Consider the following 13494-nt stretch of genomic DNA (forward strand, 5'->3'; position numbering starts at 1 on the left):
TTCTCTAAAAGCCTTCCCACTGGCGATGATGCAAACTTTCAGTGAGACAACATGTGTCACTTTGGCTTTCCAAAGCTGCCCCACGAGGAAACCTCAGGCGACTTCAGAAAGCCAAAGAAACTTAATGTTTTCCTACCAGAGATGTACATTATCACAGGTGGGAAGGCATATGGAGATTAGTCCCCGTGACATAGAGGAAATTTGTAGTGGGCGACTAATCTCCTTATCTGTCATTGCCCTAAAACAGGGGTCCCCAACCTTCTTTTTTTTTTTTACCCCTGAGCAACATTCAAATGTAAACAAAGTTGGGGAGCAACACAAGCAAAAAAAAATTCTGGGGGTGCCAAATATGGGTTGTGATTGGCTATCTGGTTGCCCCTATGTGGACTGGTAGCCAATAAGAGGCTCTGTTTGGCAGTACACCTGGTTTTTATGCAACCAAAACTTACCCCCAAGCCAGGAATTTAAAAATAACTACCTGCTTTGAGCCCACTGGGAGCAACATCAAAAGGGTTGGGGAGCAACATGTTACTCCTGAGCCACTGGTTGGGGATCACTGCCGCCCAAAAAGTATGATTTGCTGCAAGTTAATTCTCCATTAAAATTAACGAGCAACAGCAAACTCCTGAGCATAAAAGTATTTTATATTAAACTGTACGCTGGAGACATATTATGGATAAGCCTCTTTTATGGCTCTACTGTTACCAGACACAAATTTCAGACTACAAGTCCACTTGGACTGGTTATAATTTTGTACTATCAACATCAGACGTCATTACTTGTGGAGGAGATTTTCAAATGAAGTATCTGACGTGCAAAAACAAAAGTAAAAACTATCGATGTGCGTGCAGAATAGAGTTCACCAATTTTATTGGTAGCTGCAAGGTTAGCAGAGTTTGCAAAGCAGTACTATAAAATCACAATGAACAGCACTGGAAAACCCCTGCAAAAAATCCAATTACCCACTGACAGAATACAAAGTGGCTACACAGGATAAAAACCATGAAGTGATCGGGAGAAATGCAGAGTGCGGATGGGGACGGAGCTCACGGAGCTGTACTGATATGAGATTTCAGTGGGAAATTAAAAAAAGAACCGTGTTGGCTAAACGCGAAGCGGCAGAGAGAGAGCCGAGGACGTTGTAGTTCAGTGACGTGTAGCTCTTTTCGCTCTGCAAAAATATTTGGTCGCTCAGAAGCTCAGCTAGAAGCAAATTCCAGAACAAGGAACACAGGCAGCAAAACGCGTCGCTCAAACGTAACTACACTAGACAAAAATATGTGTAATAATGAAAAAAAAACTAGTGGTCATTGTTTTGTCCGCTATTCCAGCTCCCTACCCCACATAAAGTACAACTAACAAAGACAAAAGAAAGAATGTTGTAAAAATGTATTAAAATCTGAATTGTACAAGGTATGTGCTCCCCACATAGTTCTATTTACAGTAACGTCCTCTGACTGCACAACAGCGACTTTGGCACAGCACTGACTTCCGGCCTTCCCCAAAGTCATCGTCCTCGGTGTTTCACGGTTTTCAAAAAGAGAAAAGGTACCCCACTCACAGTAACTGGAACTTCTTGTCGTTTGTCTGTGGGAAGTAGGGGAAAAATGATATCTGTTAATAAAATGGTTAAACAAACATTTATTATTTTATTAAAATGCACAGTTATTTACACATATCGACCGCCCTGCTGAACATATGCAAGAAAAGCTGGCTGAAAGCATACATGGCTCCCAACGCCAAGGAGAATTCTGAAGGGAGGGACTAAGCAAGCTGCCAGAGTGCCAGGTATTTGAAGATTGCATTGAAGCTTTTAACTAATATTTTTGTTTGGGGGGTTGACATGCCCTTTGCTAAAGCACAAGATCCAGAGTAAGAGTCCCTTTTCAGAACTGGTAGGGGTTGGGCCTCGGTTGAGAAGGGGTGGGTTTGGCGCAAGTCTGGACATTACTAGTTCCCCAACATATTCAATAAATAATGTTTTAGGGGGAGAATGACAATGTTTGATGATACCGCAAAGTCTATAGTAAGGAAATTTTGAGAGTGGCGTAACAGCACGGGGGGCCCAGATGGTGGGTCTGTGTAAGTTTCCCCTTTCCATCCCCTTCTCTGAAATATTTGCCACATGCCCCAAATGAGCAGCGAAGATTAAAGGGAAAACTAGCACACATCAGACCCTGCTGCCTGGGCCCCCGTGTCCCCTGGATGTGCAAGAGCGAGGGTGGAAGGGAGGGGCTGTGCTACAGGGTATGTGCCAGGCCGCCTCAAAGATTTTTTGTGTGGGGCACAGCCCAATCAAGGTACTCCACTTAATATACACTGAGCCAATGGCAGGCAATTACGACTCTGATGCAGAGAGAGAAAGCTATGAGGGTGATAGGCTATATTAAAGGGGAACTCCACCCAAACACAACTTTAGCTTTTTAAAAAGACACATAATTTCGAGCAACTTTAAAAATAATATCAGTTAAAAAATATGCAGCCTTTTCATGACACTCAAATAAAATGTAACAGTAGTCGCCTGTCCTCAGCCTACATCCTCCCAATCCCACAATTCCCTGCTGCACACGTGATGTCAATAAGGAAAAGAACATCACAGTGCAATGCATTGTGGGTTGTGTAGTTGCATGCTGTCTGTAAGCGGTGGAGAAGCTGTTACCATTAGTAACATCAATGTTTTAGTCCCTTCTCCCCTGACAGGATTTCGAAGGAGTCACATGACCTGTTGACCACATTGAAATGTTGGAACGTGCTGGTTTTTGTCCTGTTGCAGTTTAAGACAAAATGCAACAACACAGATATTTCAACAAAAAAATATACTTGGGTTGTTGGGGCTTGCGAACCCCAACTGTGTGCGGCTAGAGTTTTACTGATTCTTTCCAGAACTCTAGTCAGGCCCTCTTCTTCTTCTTCAAACCACTGCCTGGTTGCTAAGGTAAATGTAACCCCAGCCCTTTGGCAGGTAAGATTTCAGCCACCAATAGCATCCTTTTTTTCTATTCTGGCAGAGAGGAAACTTCCGCGATTTCAGTGAAATCGCGCCGCCGCGTATGCCATCCCACCGGCGATTTACATTTTCGCCGGTGGGATGGCAATTCGGGGAGATTAGTCGCCCCCGAACAGGGAGATTTGTAATCTCCCCGTGTGCAAGAGCCCTTACACTCTCTTTTATATTATATATCTATATCTTTCTATATAGCGATAAATAGATAGATATACATAGATATACGCAAATACACCCATACAATATAAAATTCACATTACATGACAGCATGGAAACCAGTGCATTCTGCATCAAAATGAATAATCAGCCCTGAAGCATCAACTCCTAAGAAAGATTTAACCTTGTAATTTGCTGATGTTTCACTGGGAAGTCAGTCATTTTGTAAAGAGACATTCAGAGGATTTGGATTTTGGGAAATACAGCCACAATAGCTAGTTCATATATAAAGCTCCTGGCCCCCAAAGGTTTAGTTCCCCTTTTAACAAAATGCTTGAGATTTAGCAGTATTACATATGTACAGATCCTACTTACAAATCAATCATCCCTTTTAGAAAGTCTGCGCCTAACGTGTCTTGGGGGCTCCCAGGTGTCGCTATCATCCGTGTCTCCATTCTCTTCCTCATCATCTTGGTCATCCAAAAAGTCATCCTCGTCTTCTTCCTCTTCATCAAAAGGATCCAGACCAGCATCCTCTCTTTGATGCCTTTCTGCAAACCATTCCCTCACCTGCTCATAGCCCATGCGAGATTTGGAAACCAATTCGTCGAGGTCTTCCTCGTTAAGGAATTTGTGTGTCCCATAGTAGTCCTTTAGCAGTGCTTTCCCAGTTTTGTGTTTTGGCACCGTCACCCTCTCCCAATTATTTGTCCTTCTTGGACCCTTTGGACGCCCTCGAGGCCTCCCTCTTCCTCTACCTCTCGGCCTGCCTCTTCCCCGTTTTCGAGTTGAGGTTTGGCCATTCATAATGTTCTGGTTCTGCCCTTGATATTGGTAGAACCATTTCAGATTGTTATGCTTACACGCATACCTCGTGTCTCCAAACCAGGCCACAATATCACTCCTGGCAAGTCCTGTTTGATCCGCCAGCTTATCGTATTCTGCCGAGGATGGCCACTGTGAATGCACAAATGCATTTTTAAGCATGTGCAACTGTTCCGGGGACTTTTTTCCAAGCTTTGCCGGAAACATTGCCCCCGACTTATTTCCCAAAGCATCACTTTCCCCAAAATTTGCGTCCACCTCTTCTTTTATAGACAGGCCTGCATTACTCTCATTAAGGTCACTTGCTTCCTCCTTTATGCCTGTAGATCTCCTTTTCTCCGAGAACCAGGCATCGACTTCTCTTCTTGTTAGTTTAGTCTGAACCCTTAATTTGTTTAGTTCCTCATCTGTGGGTACAGAGTTTTTTAGAAAACTTTCCTCCAAAGCATCAAGCTGTTCTGCAGTCTTTTCCTTAAACTTCTGAGGTGTGAAATCTGGGAAAGGGTTCCAAGTTTGCCTGCTGCGTTGCGGTGGTGGCACGAGAGTAGGAGAGTCTATTGTTTCATCGCCAGAATCGAAGATTATGCCCCCACCGTCACTAGTGAAATGAATACCATGACTACCCTTTGAATTCCTTTGGTTGTATCGCGTATCACTAAACCATTTTTTGATCTCCCCTTTTGTGAGACCTGTCAGTTTTATTAAGCGTTCAATTTCGGAATTATGTGGAAACTGGCTTTTTAAGTAGCTAATTTTCAGTGCAGTCAACTGTTCCTTTGTTTTCTTTGAACGCATACTGAAATCAATACCTATCACAGTCTGTTCCTGCTTGGGAATCTGTGGTGCGGGGATAGTCAACACTCGTTTTGTTTCTGGTATTGGTTGGGTGGTGGCCAGTGGGGCCTTCTGCAGCTGGGCACTGTTTGGAACTCCAGCTACAGCCAATGCTATGGGTGTAGTCACAGGTAATGCATTTGTACCTGCAACCTGGGTGAGAACAAGACTTGGCTGACCTACTATTTGGCACGTTTGAAAAATAGAAGGCAAACCATTGGCACCAGTGGACAGATGAGCAGGAATCACTGTAATTGTCTGAGGAACGGTATGAACTGTACCGTTGCACTGCTTTCGCCGCGCTTCTTCCACTTCTTCGGGCGTCCAACTGACCCCGTGCTTGAGGCGCTGCGCAGAGAACCAGATTTTTACTTGCTCCTCTGTGAATTTGGTTTGAGAAGTAAGGAGTTTAATTTCCGAGACTGTGGGGTAGGGAAAATTGTTGTAAGCACCGTGTAAAAGGGTATTATTGTCCATGGCAGCGTTGTAGCTGGGAATGCTATTGACAGGTATTAAGACTTTGGAAACGATATTGCAATTCTGTTGTGCCTGAACAGCTGTGATAACTTGTGCTAGGCCAGACTGAAGAACATTAGCCGGAGTTACAATGGTACTAGCGAGTTCTGGGGCATTAGTGATAATGTTATTTACTGTTTTAGCCGGCTCAGAAACAAGCGGAGGTGTCTTTTTTTCTGTCTCTTCTTGCAGTTTCACCTTTTGGTCACTCTCCCTTTTTACATCAATGTCCTCTGCACTGTCATCACCTGCATTTTGAGACACTGTAATCCGCTTCTTGTCGGACTTGTCCTTCATTAGTTTCATGATTGGGGTCTTGCTAATTGATATTCCTGGGGAGTTAGGCTCGTCCTGTTCCTGGTTTTCCTCTTGAACAAAACTGCCGTCGAATGTCAGATCGTTAACCGTTTGTTCGAAAATTGTCTGGTTGTTGCGTTTGACCATGGTTAACTTAAAGTTGTCCTCTCCAGGATGGTACTTCATGTTGTGCTCGGAGAGAGAATCATACCGTTTAGTTAGGAAGTTACACTCCACACAAAAATAGGAAGAATTCAGCACTACATTGGGGTGTTCGGAATCTACATGGAAAGTAAACATATTTAAGTCCGGAGTCTGAAAAGAACAGTATTTACATTCGTAACCGCCTTCGACTGTTTTATTTTGCTGATTGTCAGAATCGTTGGGTTCTACCGTATCATCTTCACTGGAGGAGCTCTCGGGAGCAGGGTTCTCTGCTGTCGTAGGATGAGGAGACCTTTCTTCGTTATCTGAATTTATTTCCAGATCAGGATCAGGCTCGCTAGCGAGCACCATGCATGGTGTTGTCGATTTCCGTTTACTTGCCATAGCAAGTAGCAGTCTCCAAGAAAGGTGCAGGCAGGGGATTCCTGCTATGGACACACCCTCCGAAATGGCTTATTTGTAGTCCCAGTTTTTTTTTGTTTTTTTTTTTGCTTATGCTAAGAATTTTAACATTTGATTTGATGCTGTGGTGCAGGATTAATAAGAGTCATGGTGCAAGGTACCTGGGGAAAAGGACAAAAAAAAAAATATTAAAAATGCTGCATGGGTTCACTTTATACCCAGTATCACTCATTCACCCTTAATCCTTTTTTCTACTTTGTGCAATGTATCCCTGTTCGGCAATGTATGGAATCAGGAGTGCTAAGTCTTTGATTGGCCTAGATCAGTGCTGTCCAACTTCTGTTGTACCGAGGGCCGGAATTTTTCCGACCTACGTGGTGGAGGGCCGATAAAGGAAGCCAGTTTTGACCACTCCCCTTTTTGAAACTGCACCCACTTGAAACCACACCCATGTTATCACATGACCATACCCATATTAATGGTTGTAGTACAGCAAAAACCTGCCATACTCTGCCTGCCCTACCCTGCCTGTGTGTGCCATACTCTGCTTCCCTACCCTCCCTGTGTGTGCCATGCTCTGCCTTCCCTACCCTGCCTGTGTGTGCCATACTCTGCCTTCCCTACCCTGCCTGTGTGCCATACTTGGATGGTTTGTGCCATACTTGGCCTGTGTGTTCCATACTCTGCCTGCCCTACACTGCCTGTGTGCCATACTTGGATGGTTTGTGCCATACTTGGCCTGTGTGTGCAATACTCTGCCTGCCCTACACTGCCTGTGTGTGCCATACTCTGCCTTCCCTACCCTGCCTGCGTGTGCCATACTTTCACTGTGTTTGCCATTCTTGGCTGGTTTGTGCCATACTCTGCCTGTGTGTGCCATACTCTGCCTTCCCTACCCTGCCTGTGTGTGCCATAATGCTGGCACTGCTCCTACAGTCTGCACAATAACTATATATTAAAAAACTTTTTCATTGCAGTACCACCTCAGTATATGTTCTTTTTGTAGTGTGCAGGGATTATTTGTGGGTTTCTACTGCTCCTGAGGTGTGAACAGGGGAACAATGTGGGTGATTACAGCCTGAGCCTGAGGTGTGAACACTGCAGGGGGTGAACAATGCAGATATTAAAAGGTGTGAACAATATAGGGAATTACATATTTAAACAATACAGGGGGATTACAGCCTGAATCTGAGGTGAGAACCATGCAGGGGGCAGTTAATCACAGTACTGATACCATTTAAAGCTTACACAAGAGTAAGCCATCAAAGCAGCCAGACAGGTGGGGGCCACACAGAGGTTGGACAGCACTGGCCTAGATGTATACTGTGGAATGGAAAGGAGGCATAATTGACTAGATGTGGGCATTTCTCTCCAACAAATTGGCCCATGGGGGTCACACACTATATGGCCACCTTTCTTTTGTTGCCTAACCAACCGATATCCAGAGTAAATAGATACTGGTTGGAACCAGTAGGCCACCATAGACGGACCAGTTTTAGGTGTTCTTTTACGATAATGGACCGCCGAAACGTTTTGATCATATAAAGCACATCCCTGAGGGCGAATTATTCTTATAAAGGTTATGGAACTTCACTATAACTTTAATATCGATGCATTAATTCAAGTAATGCACAAGCTATGGACACACATACATGTACCTGGATGCCAGCTGGCCAGTAAATGATGTTATAGCAATGTTACTGGCCAAATATGACAGACAGGGAGGCTGCAGTTTGCTTTTTAAGGCAGCAACAACGTGTATATATTAGGTTACAATAATTAATAAGTTAATAATATATTAAGTCCCTATGTTCCAGGGTTACTGCCCAAGGTACAATGCTACCATGACATTCATTACGGCAGGTGTTTTTATGACATTTTTTATTTTATTAAATTAACACCAACCCAAATAATCTAAGGTTAATACAATCACAAGCTGAATATCCAAGGCTATTTTGGTCTGAACATCTACAGCTAAGTTATCAGCTAGGTATCGCTACATATATAGTTGATTGATTGTATAGATAGGTGTGAATGTGTGTACTTGGGACTTGATGGACATTGGTCTTCTTTCAACCAAACTTAAAGGGATGGTTAACTTTTAGTATGTTATAGAAAGGCCAATTCTAAGCAATTTTTCAATAAGTCTTAATTATCAGTATTTTTGAAAACTATTGCTCAGTTTTATTGTTGTTGTTCCTTTATATTATTTATATTACTTGTTTTTCTATTGAGGCCCCTCCCCTATTCATACACCAGTCTTTCATTCAAACCACACCCTGCCTTGCTAAGGTAATCTGGACCCTAGCAACCAGATAGCTGCTGAAACTCCAAGCTGGAGAGCTGCCAAACAAAAACTGAAATAATTAAACTACAAATAATAAATAATGAAGACCAATTGCATATTATCTCAGAATATTACTCTTTAGATCATACTAAAGGGTAACTCAAAGGTGGACAAGCCATTTAAAAATTTAATAATCCAATTGCAGTGGTGCAATACAACTTATTCAGGCAGGTGTAAAGTGAGGAATAGTGATTGGATTATGGCGACTGTATTACCTTTAAAGGAGTGGTTCACCTTTAAGTTAACTTTTAGTATGTTAGTACTTATTCTTTATATATATTTTTTAATTATTTCTCTTCTACATCTTTCCAGTGGGGGGGTCACTGACCCCAGCAGCCAAGCAACTATTGCTCTGTGAGGTTACCATTTTATTAGTGTTACTTTTTATTTCTTATCTTTCTATTCCGTCCCTCTGCTGTTCATATTCCAGTCTTTAATTCAGACCACTGCCTGGTTGCTAAGGTAAACAAAACCCTAAAAACTTGATAGCTACTGAAATGCCAAACTGAAGAGCTGCGGAACTAAATAACTGAAAATCCACAAAAAATGAAAACCAACTGCAAATCAATGCCTGTCATACTAAAACTTAATTTTAAGGTGACCAACCCCTTTAAGGCTAACATCCCACTTGGACATCAATACTAACTGTAGATATTAGTATCACAATAGCCTTGGATACTATGATTGTTCAAGAACTTATCCAGGCCCCTCTTATAGGCATTAACAGAATCTGCCATTACCCCATCACTAGGAAGGGCATTCCCCAACCTCACTGCCCTCACCGTGAGGAACCCCTGACGCTGCTTGAAATGGAAGCTCCGTTCCTCTAATCTATAGGGGGGGCCTCTGGTGCGTTGATTGTTTTTATAACCCCTTCTGATATACACACAAGTAGTTTTGAGTTGAAATCTGACCCACATTCACAGTGACAGACGGATGCCACTGATATCATAGAACCAAATGTGACATTAGCCTAAGGTTTTAGCATGCTGGGGAAATCACTACATAGACAAAATGAGGCCCTGAAGTTTGCAAATATATATATATAATTTGTTATAAATGGGACTCGTGTCCATGAAGATTTTCATTTGTCCTGATCGCCATATACAGTGTCTATACAGTACATCTAAACAGGGAAGACAGCGCTTTGTAATTTCAAGAAACAAGGCCCGGGTACCAGTTGGAAACAAGGCCCGGGTACCAGTTGGAAACAAGGCCCGGGTACCAGTTGGAAACAAGGCCCGGGTACCAGTTGGAAACAAGGCCCGGGTACCAGTTGGAAACAAGGCCCGGGTACCAGTTGGAAACAACGCCCGGGTACCAGTTGGAAACAACGCCCGGGTACCAGTTGGAAACAAGGCCCGGGTACCAGCTGGAAACAACGTCCGGGTACCAGCTGGAAACAACGCCCGGGTACCAGTTGGAAACAACGCCCGGGTACCAGTTGGAAACAAGGCCCGGGTACCAGTTAGAAACAACGTCCGGGTACCAGCTAGAAACAAGGCCCGGGTACCAGCTGGAAACAACGTCCGGGTACCAGCTGGAAACAACGCCCGGGTACCAGCTGGAAACAACGCCCGGGTACCAGTTGGAAACAACGCCCGGGTACCAGCTGGAAACAAGGCCCGGGTACCAGCTGGAAACAAGGCCCGGGTACCAGCTGGAAACAACGCCCGGGTACCAGTTGGAAACAACGCCCGGGTACCAGTTGGAAACAACGCCCGGGTACCAGTTGGAAACAAGGCCCGGGTACCAGTTGGAAACAAGGCCCGGGTACCAGTTGGAAACAAGGCCCGGGTACCAGCTGGAAACAACGCCCGGGTACCAGTTGGAAACAAGGCCCGGGTACCAGCTGGAAACAACGCCCGGGTACCAGTTAGAAACAAAGCAGGATAAAGTAAATAAACCAAACGCTGCACTCACAGCCCTTCTATAAAACAGGGACAGGTGGTTTATTTTGTGTTCCAACAATTCAGTGACATAATGGCGCCTTCCTCTCCACAAAGGGTGAAACCATTATGTGACAACTTGGGAAGCAAATATGTCCTGTTTCATAAAAGACCTGCAAGTGCAGATTCTATATATCTCTCTGCAATCAGGAACGATCCCATGATGGGCCAAAACAAACTGCCATGGGGGGCCCATACACCGGCCGATAAATCCCGGGGATTCGGCCGTCGGCTTACTGGCCAGTGTATGGGTCCCTCCAACAGCTCTGCCCAGTTTGGCCAAATATTTTCCAGTCAGGAATAAAACATAGGGAAAACAGCACTGCACTCTAATTCATGAACACGCAGAGATCATGCAAATAAAAAAAATAAAATCACATATAAATGATATATATATAGCAATGAATCTCCTGCTGGGTGCAGGGAGGAGTTCAGATATCTATCTATAAAGCTATATATATATATGTGTGTGTGTATTTGGGCACAGAGTGATGTCATCACCCATACAGCTGAGTGACGTCATTGGCATCACATGACTCCCTAAATTGTGCGTTTTATAACCAATAAGATTCTGTGTTGCACAGTAAGAAGCAGCTCACCTGAGGGACTGATATCCGTGTGTATTGCAGCAGTGGGACAGAGCCATTACAGAGAGGGTAGAGCTGCTGTGCTGCTTCCTAGGGAGATGGAGGCCAGTCAGTAAGGGCTATATAACTGGCTATATAACTGGCCCAGCAGGGCAGTGACTGCCCCACACCGAGTCGCCATCAGGGGGGGAGGGTTTGAGGTTGTAGGGGGGCTCGGCTGTGCTGGACCTATTTACATTACCGGACCCCCTATTGCCAGTAACCTGCAGGGACAGTAGTTGCTAGAGTCCCCGGCATGTTGTTCCCCCTACACTGCCCGCCAGCCCCACTCTCCCTAGCACAGCCCGCACTCCCGGAACGCTACCTGCATCTCCTGCAAAACTGTTAAGTGCAGGCTCCCAGCCTCCTGGCTGCCAGGAAATCCCGAGGCCGCACGTCTCATCTCGCGAGATCTGGCTGCTCGGAAAGCGCCGTGACGCACGACGTAGCCGCCTTGTGGGTGTGGCCATCCAGCGTAACTGAGACTTACACAATCGGTAGTAAGCCGCGGTTACTCACCTCACAATCCGTTTTGCCTCAGCCCCCGCCTCCCGCTTTAGTTAGAGAACAAAAAGAAAATAATAAAATATTTGTTTTCCGTGTAGGTTTCTTATCTTGCCCGCCAGCCCCTCAGCTCCATGTTTCCGTAGAAGCCATTTATATTTTCTCTTCAGAGTTCCGACCAATTCCAGGATATTAAAAAAAAAAAAAATATCTATTTCCAGGTTGTCCACAGTCGCTTCCGCTATTCGAACCCTCTCTCCGTATTTTAACAAAAATGGAGGTTTTGTGCAAGTGAAGTCATTTTTCTATTTCAGGTTTATTGAACAGTATGTTACAGTAACAATCTTACACATCAGCTACAAACTTGGGATTGTGGAGTTCAATGACAAATTTTCAAGCTTTCTTTGCTTCATGGTTTTAGAGTTTTTTTTTGGCCTTTTTTGCTTTTTGTAGCAACTTTTTATCATTCATGCTTTTTCAGTTTGGATATTTTAGTAAATGACTTACATTCATGGAAAGTCATGGTTATTGTTTATCATACCTCCCAACATTTGAAAAATGAAAAGAGGGACAAAAAATTTTTTATTGGCCACGCCCCAATTGCCACACCCCATTTAAAAAAAATACCCCTTTTATATAGATCAAATGGCGGGCGCAGATGAAAATGTGCTATACCCTCATACTGAACGACCTAAGGAAAACAATATAGCAACTCCTACATTAAAATACAAGTATAGAGAGAAGGCAGTCAGTTATAAGTGAGTTATAACTAAGTACCAGTTTTGCCCCACCATACACAGTAGCCCCCCCCATACACAGTAGCCCCCAATACAAAGTAGCTCCCATACACAGTAGCCCCTAATACACAGTGTCCCCCTATACACAGTAGCTCCCATACACAGTGCCCCCTATACACAGTAGCCCCTAATACACAGTACCCCCCAATACACAGTGTCCCCCAATACACAGTGTCCCCCTATCACAGTAGCCCCCCATTCACAGTACCTCCCATAGGCGCAGCCTTCATCTGCAGCTTCGTTATGGCTCTCCTTGTGCAGAGGGACAGGCCCTTTTATAAGGTTGGCCCCGTGCGTAATGACGTCACACCCACAGGCGCAACCTTATAAAAGGGCCTGTCCCTCTGCACAAGGAGCCGCATAACGAAGCTGCAGAAGAAGCAAGAACATCCAGCTACAGCAAGCGTATCCCGCTGTTCCGGATAATTCCATGAATGTCCCGCAATGCGGGACATTCATGGAACTATCCGGGACAGCGGGATGCGCCATAAAAAGCGGGACAGTTGGGGGGTATGGTTTATTAGTGACACATAGATCAATACTTTTGGCAGGGTCGCCATTAGGGGGAGACAGTGGTCCCGGGCCTGGCTGTAAAAGTTTTTTAGGACGGGCCCACTTTAAACAATTACGGGCCATGTCATTGGTGGTCAGCGGGTAATCCGATTGGTTGCACCCTATGCGTATGTGTGACGCCAGTACGTACGGGACACAACCTTATAAAAGGGAGGATGTAGTGGGGAGCCAGAGGACCCAGCGGAAAGCGGGCCGTAGTATGAGAACACTGGGGGAGGACCATTAATGTTTTAGGGGGTACCTGCCCTGGCAAACCTTAACCCCCGGCCAACACAGGGCCCTGGCTACCAATGTTTTAGGGCATGGGTAGGGAACCTACGGCTCGGGATCCAGATGTGGCTCTTTTGATGGCTGCATCTGGCTCGCTGCTAAATCTTTAATAAAAATAAATAATGGGGGGGCGTGGCCTGCGCTTGGCGGATAGAAGAAGTGTTCTAAGCTTTAGAACATGTCTTCTATTCGCCGAGCGCAGGCCACGTCCTCCTCCACATTGCATCCG

General features: G+C 44.8%; 1 protein-coding gene across 2 annotated transcripts; it reads right to left on the reverse strand.

The window, feature by feature from the left end:
* Positions 1–853: 853 nt before the first annotated feature.
* On the reverse strand, positions 854–11581 carry zhx1 (zinc fingers and homeoboxes 1). Of its 2 annotated transcripts, none has more exons than XM_004915056.3 (3): positions 11447–11581; positions 3536–6360; positions 854–1587 (listed from the first exon to the last, which is right to left on the reverse strand). In XM_004915056.3, the coding sequence occupies exon 2, from the start codon at positions 6179–6181 to the stop codon at positions 3539–3541; it is 2643 nt and encodes an 880-aa protein (XP_004915113.1). In that variant the 5' UTR covers positions 6182–6360; positions 11447–11581; the 3' UTR covers positions 854–1587; positions 3536–3538. The 2 variants fall into 2 exon arrangements, with proteins under 2 accessions (XP_004915113.1, XP_004915112.1); XM_004915055.4 differs by having other exon boundaries at positions 11095–11463.
* Positions 11582–13494: the final 1913 nt, after the last annotated feature.

Source organism: Xenopus tropicalis, chromosome 6 (assembly GCF_000004195.4).
Source record: "Xenopus tropicalis strain Nigerian chromosome 6, UCB_Xtro_10.0, whole genome shotgun sequence".
In the NCBI taxonomy this organism is placed as follows: Eukaryota; Metazoa; Chordata; class Amphibia; order Anura; family Pipidae; genus Xenopus; species Xenopus tropicalis.

Excerpts from the sequence above, each read along its gene's own strand:
- zhx1 (XM_004915056.3), bottom strand. The coding sequence starts at position 6,181 with ATGGCAAGTAAACGGAAATCGACAACACCATGCATGGTGCTCGCTAGC.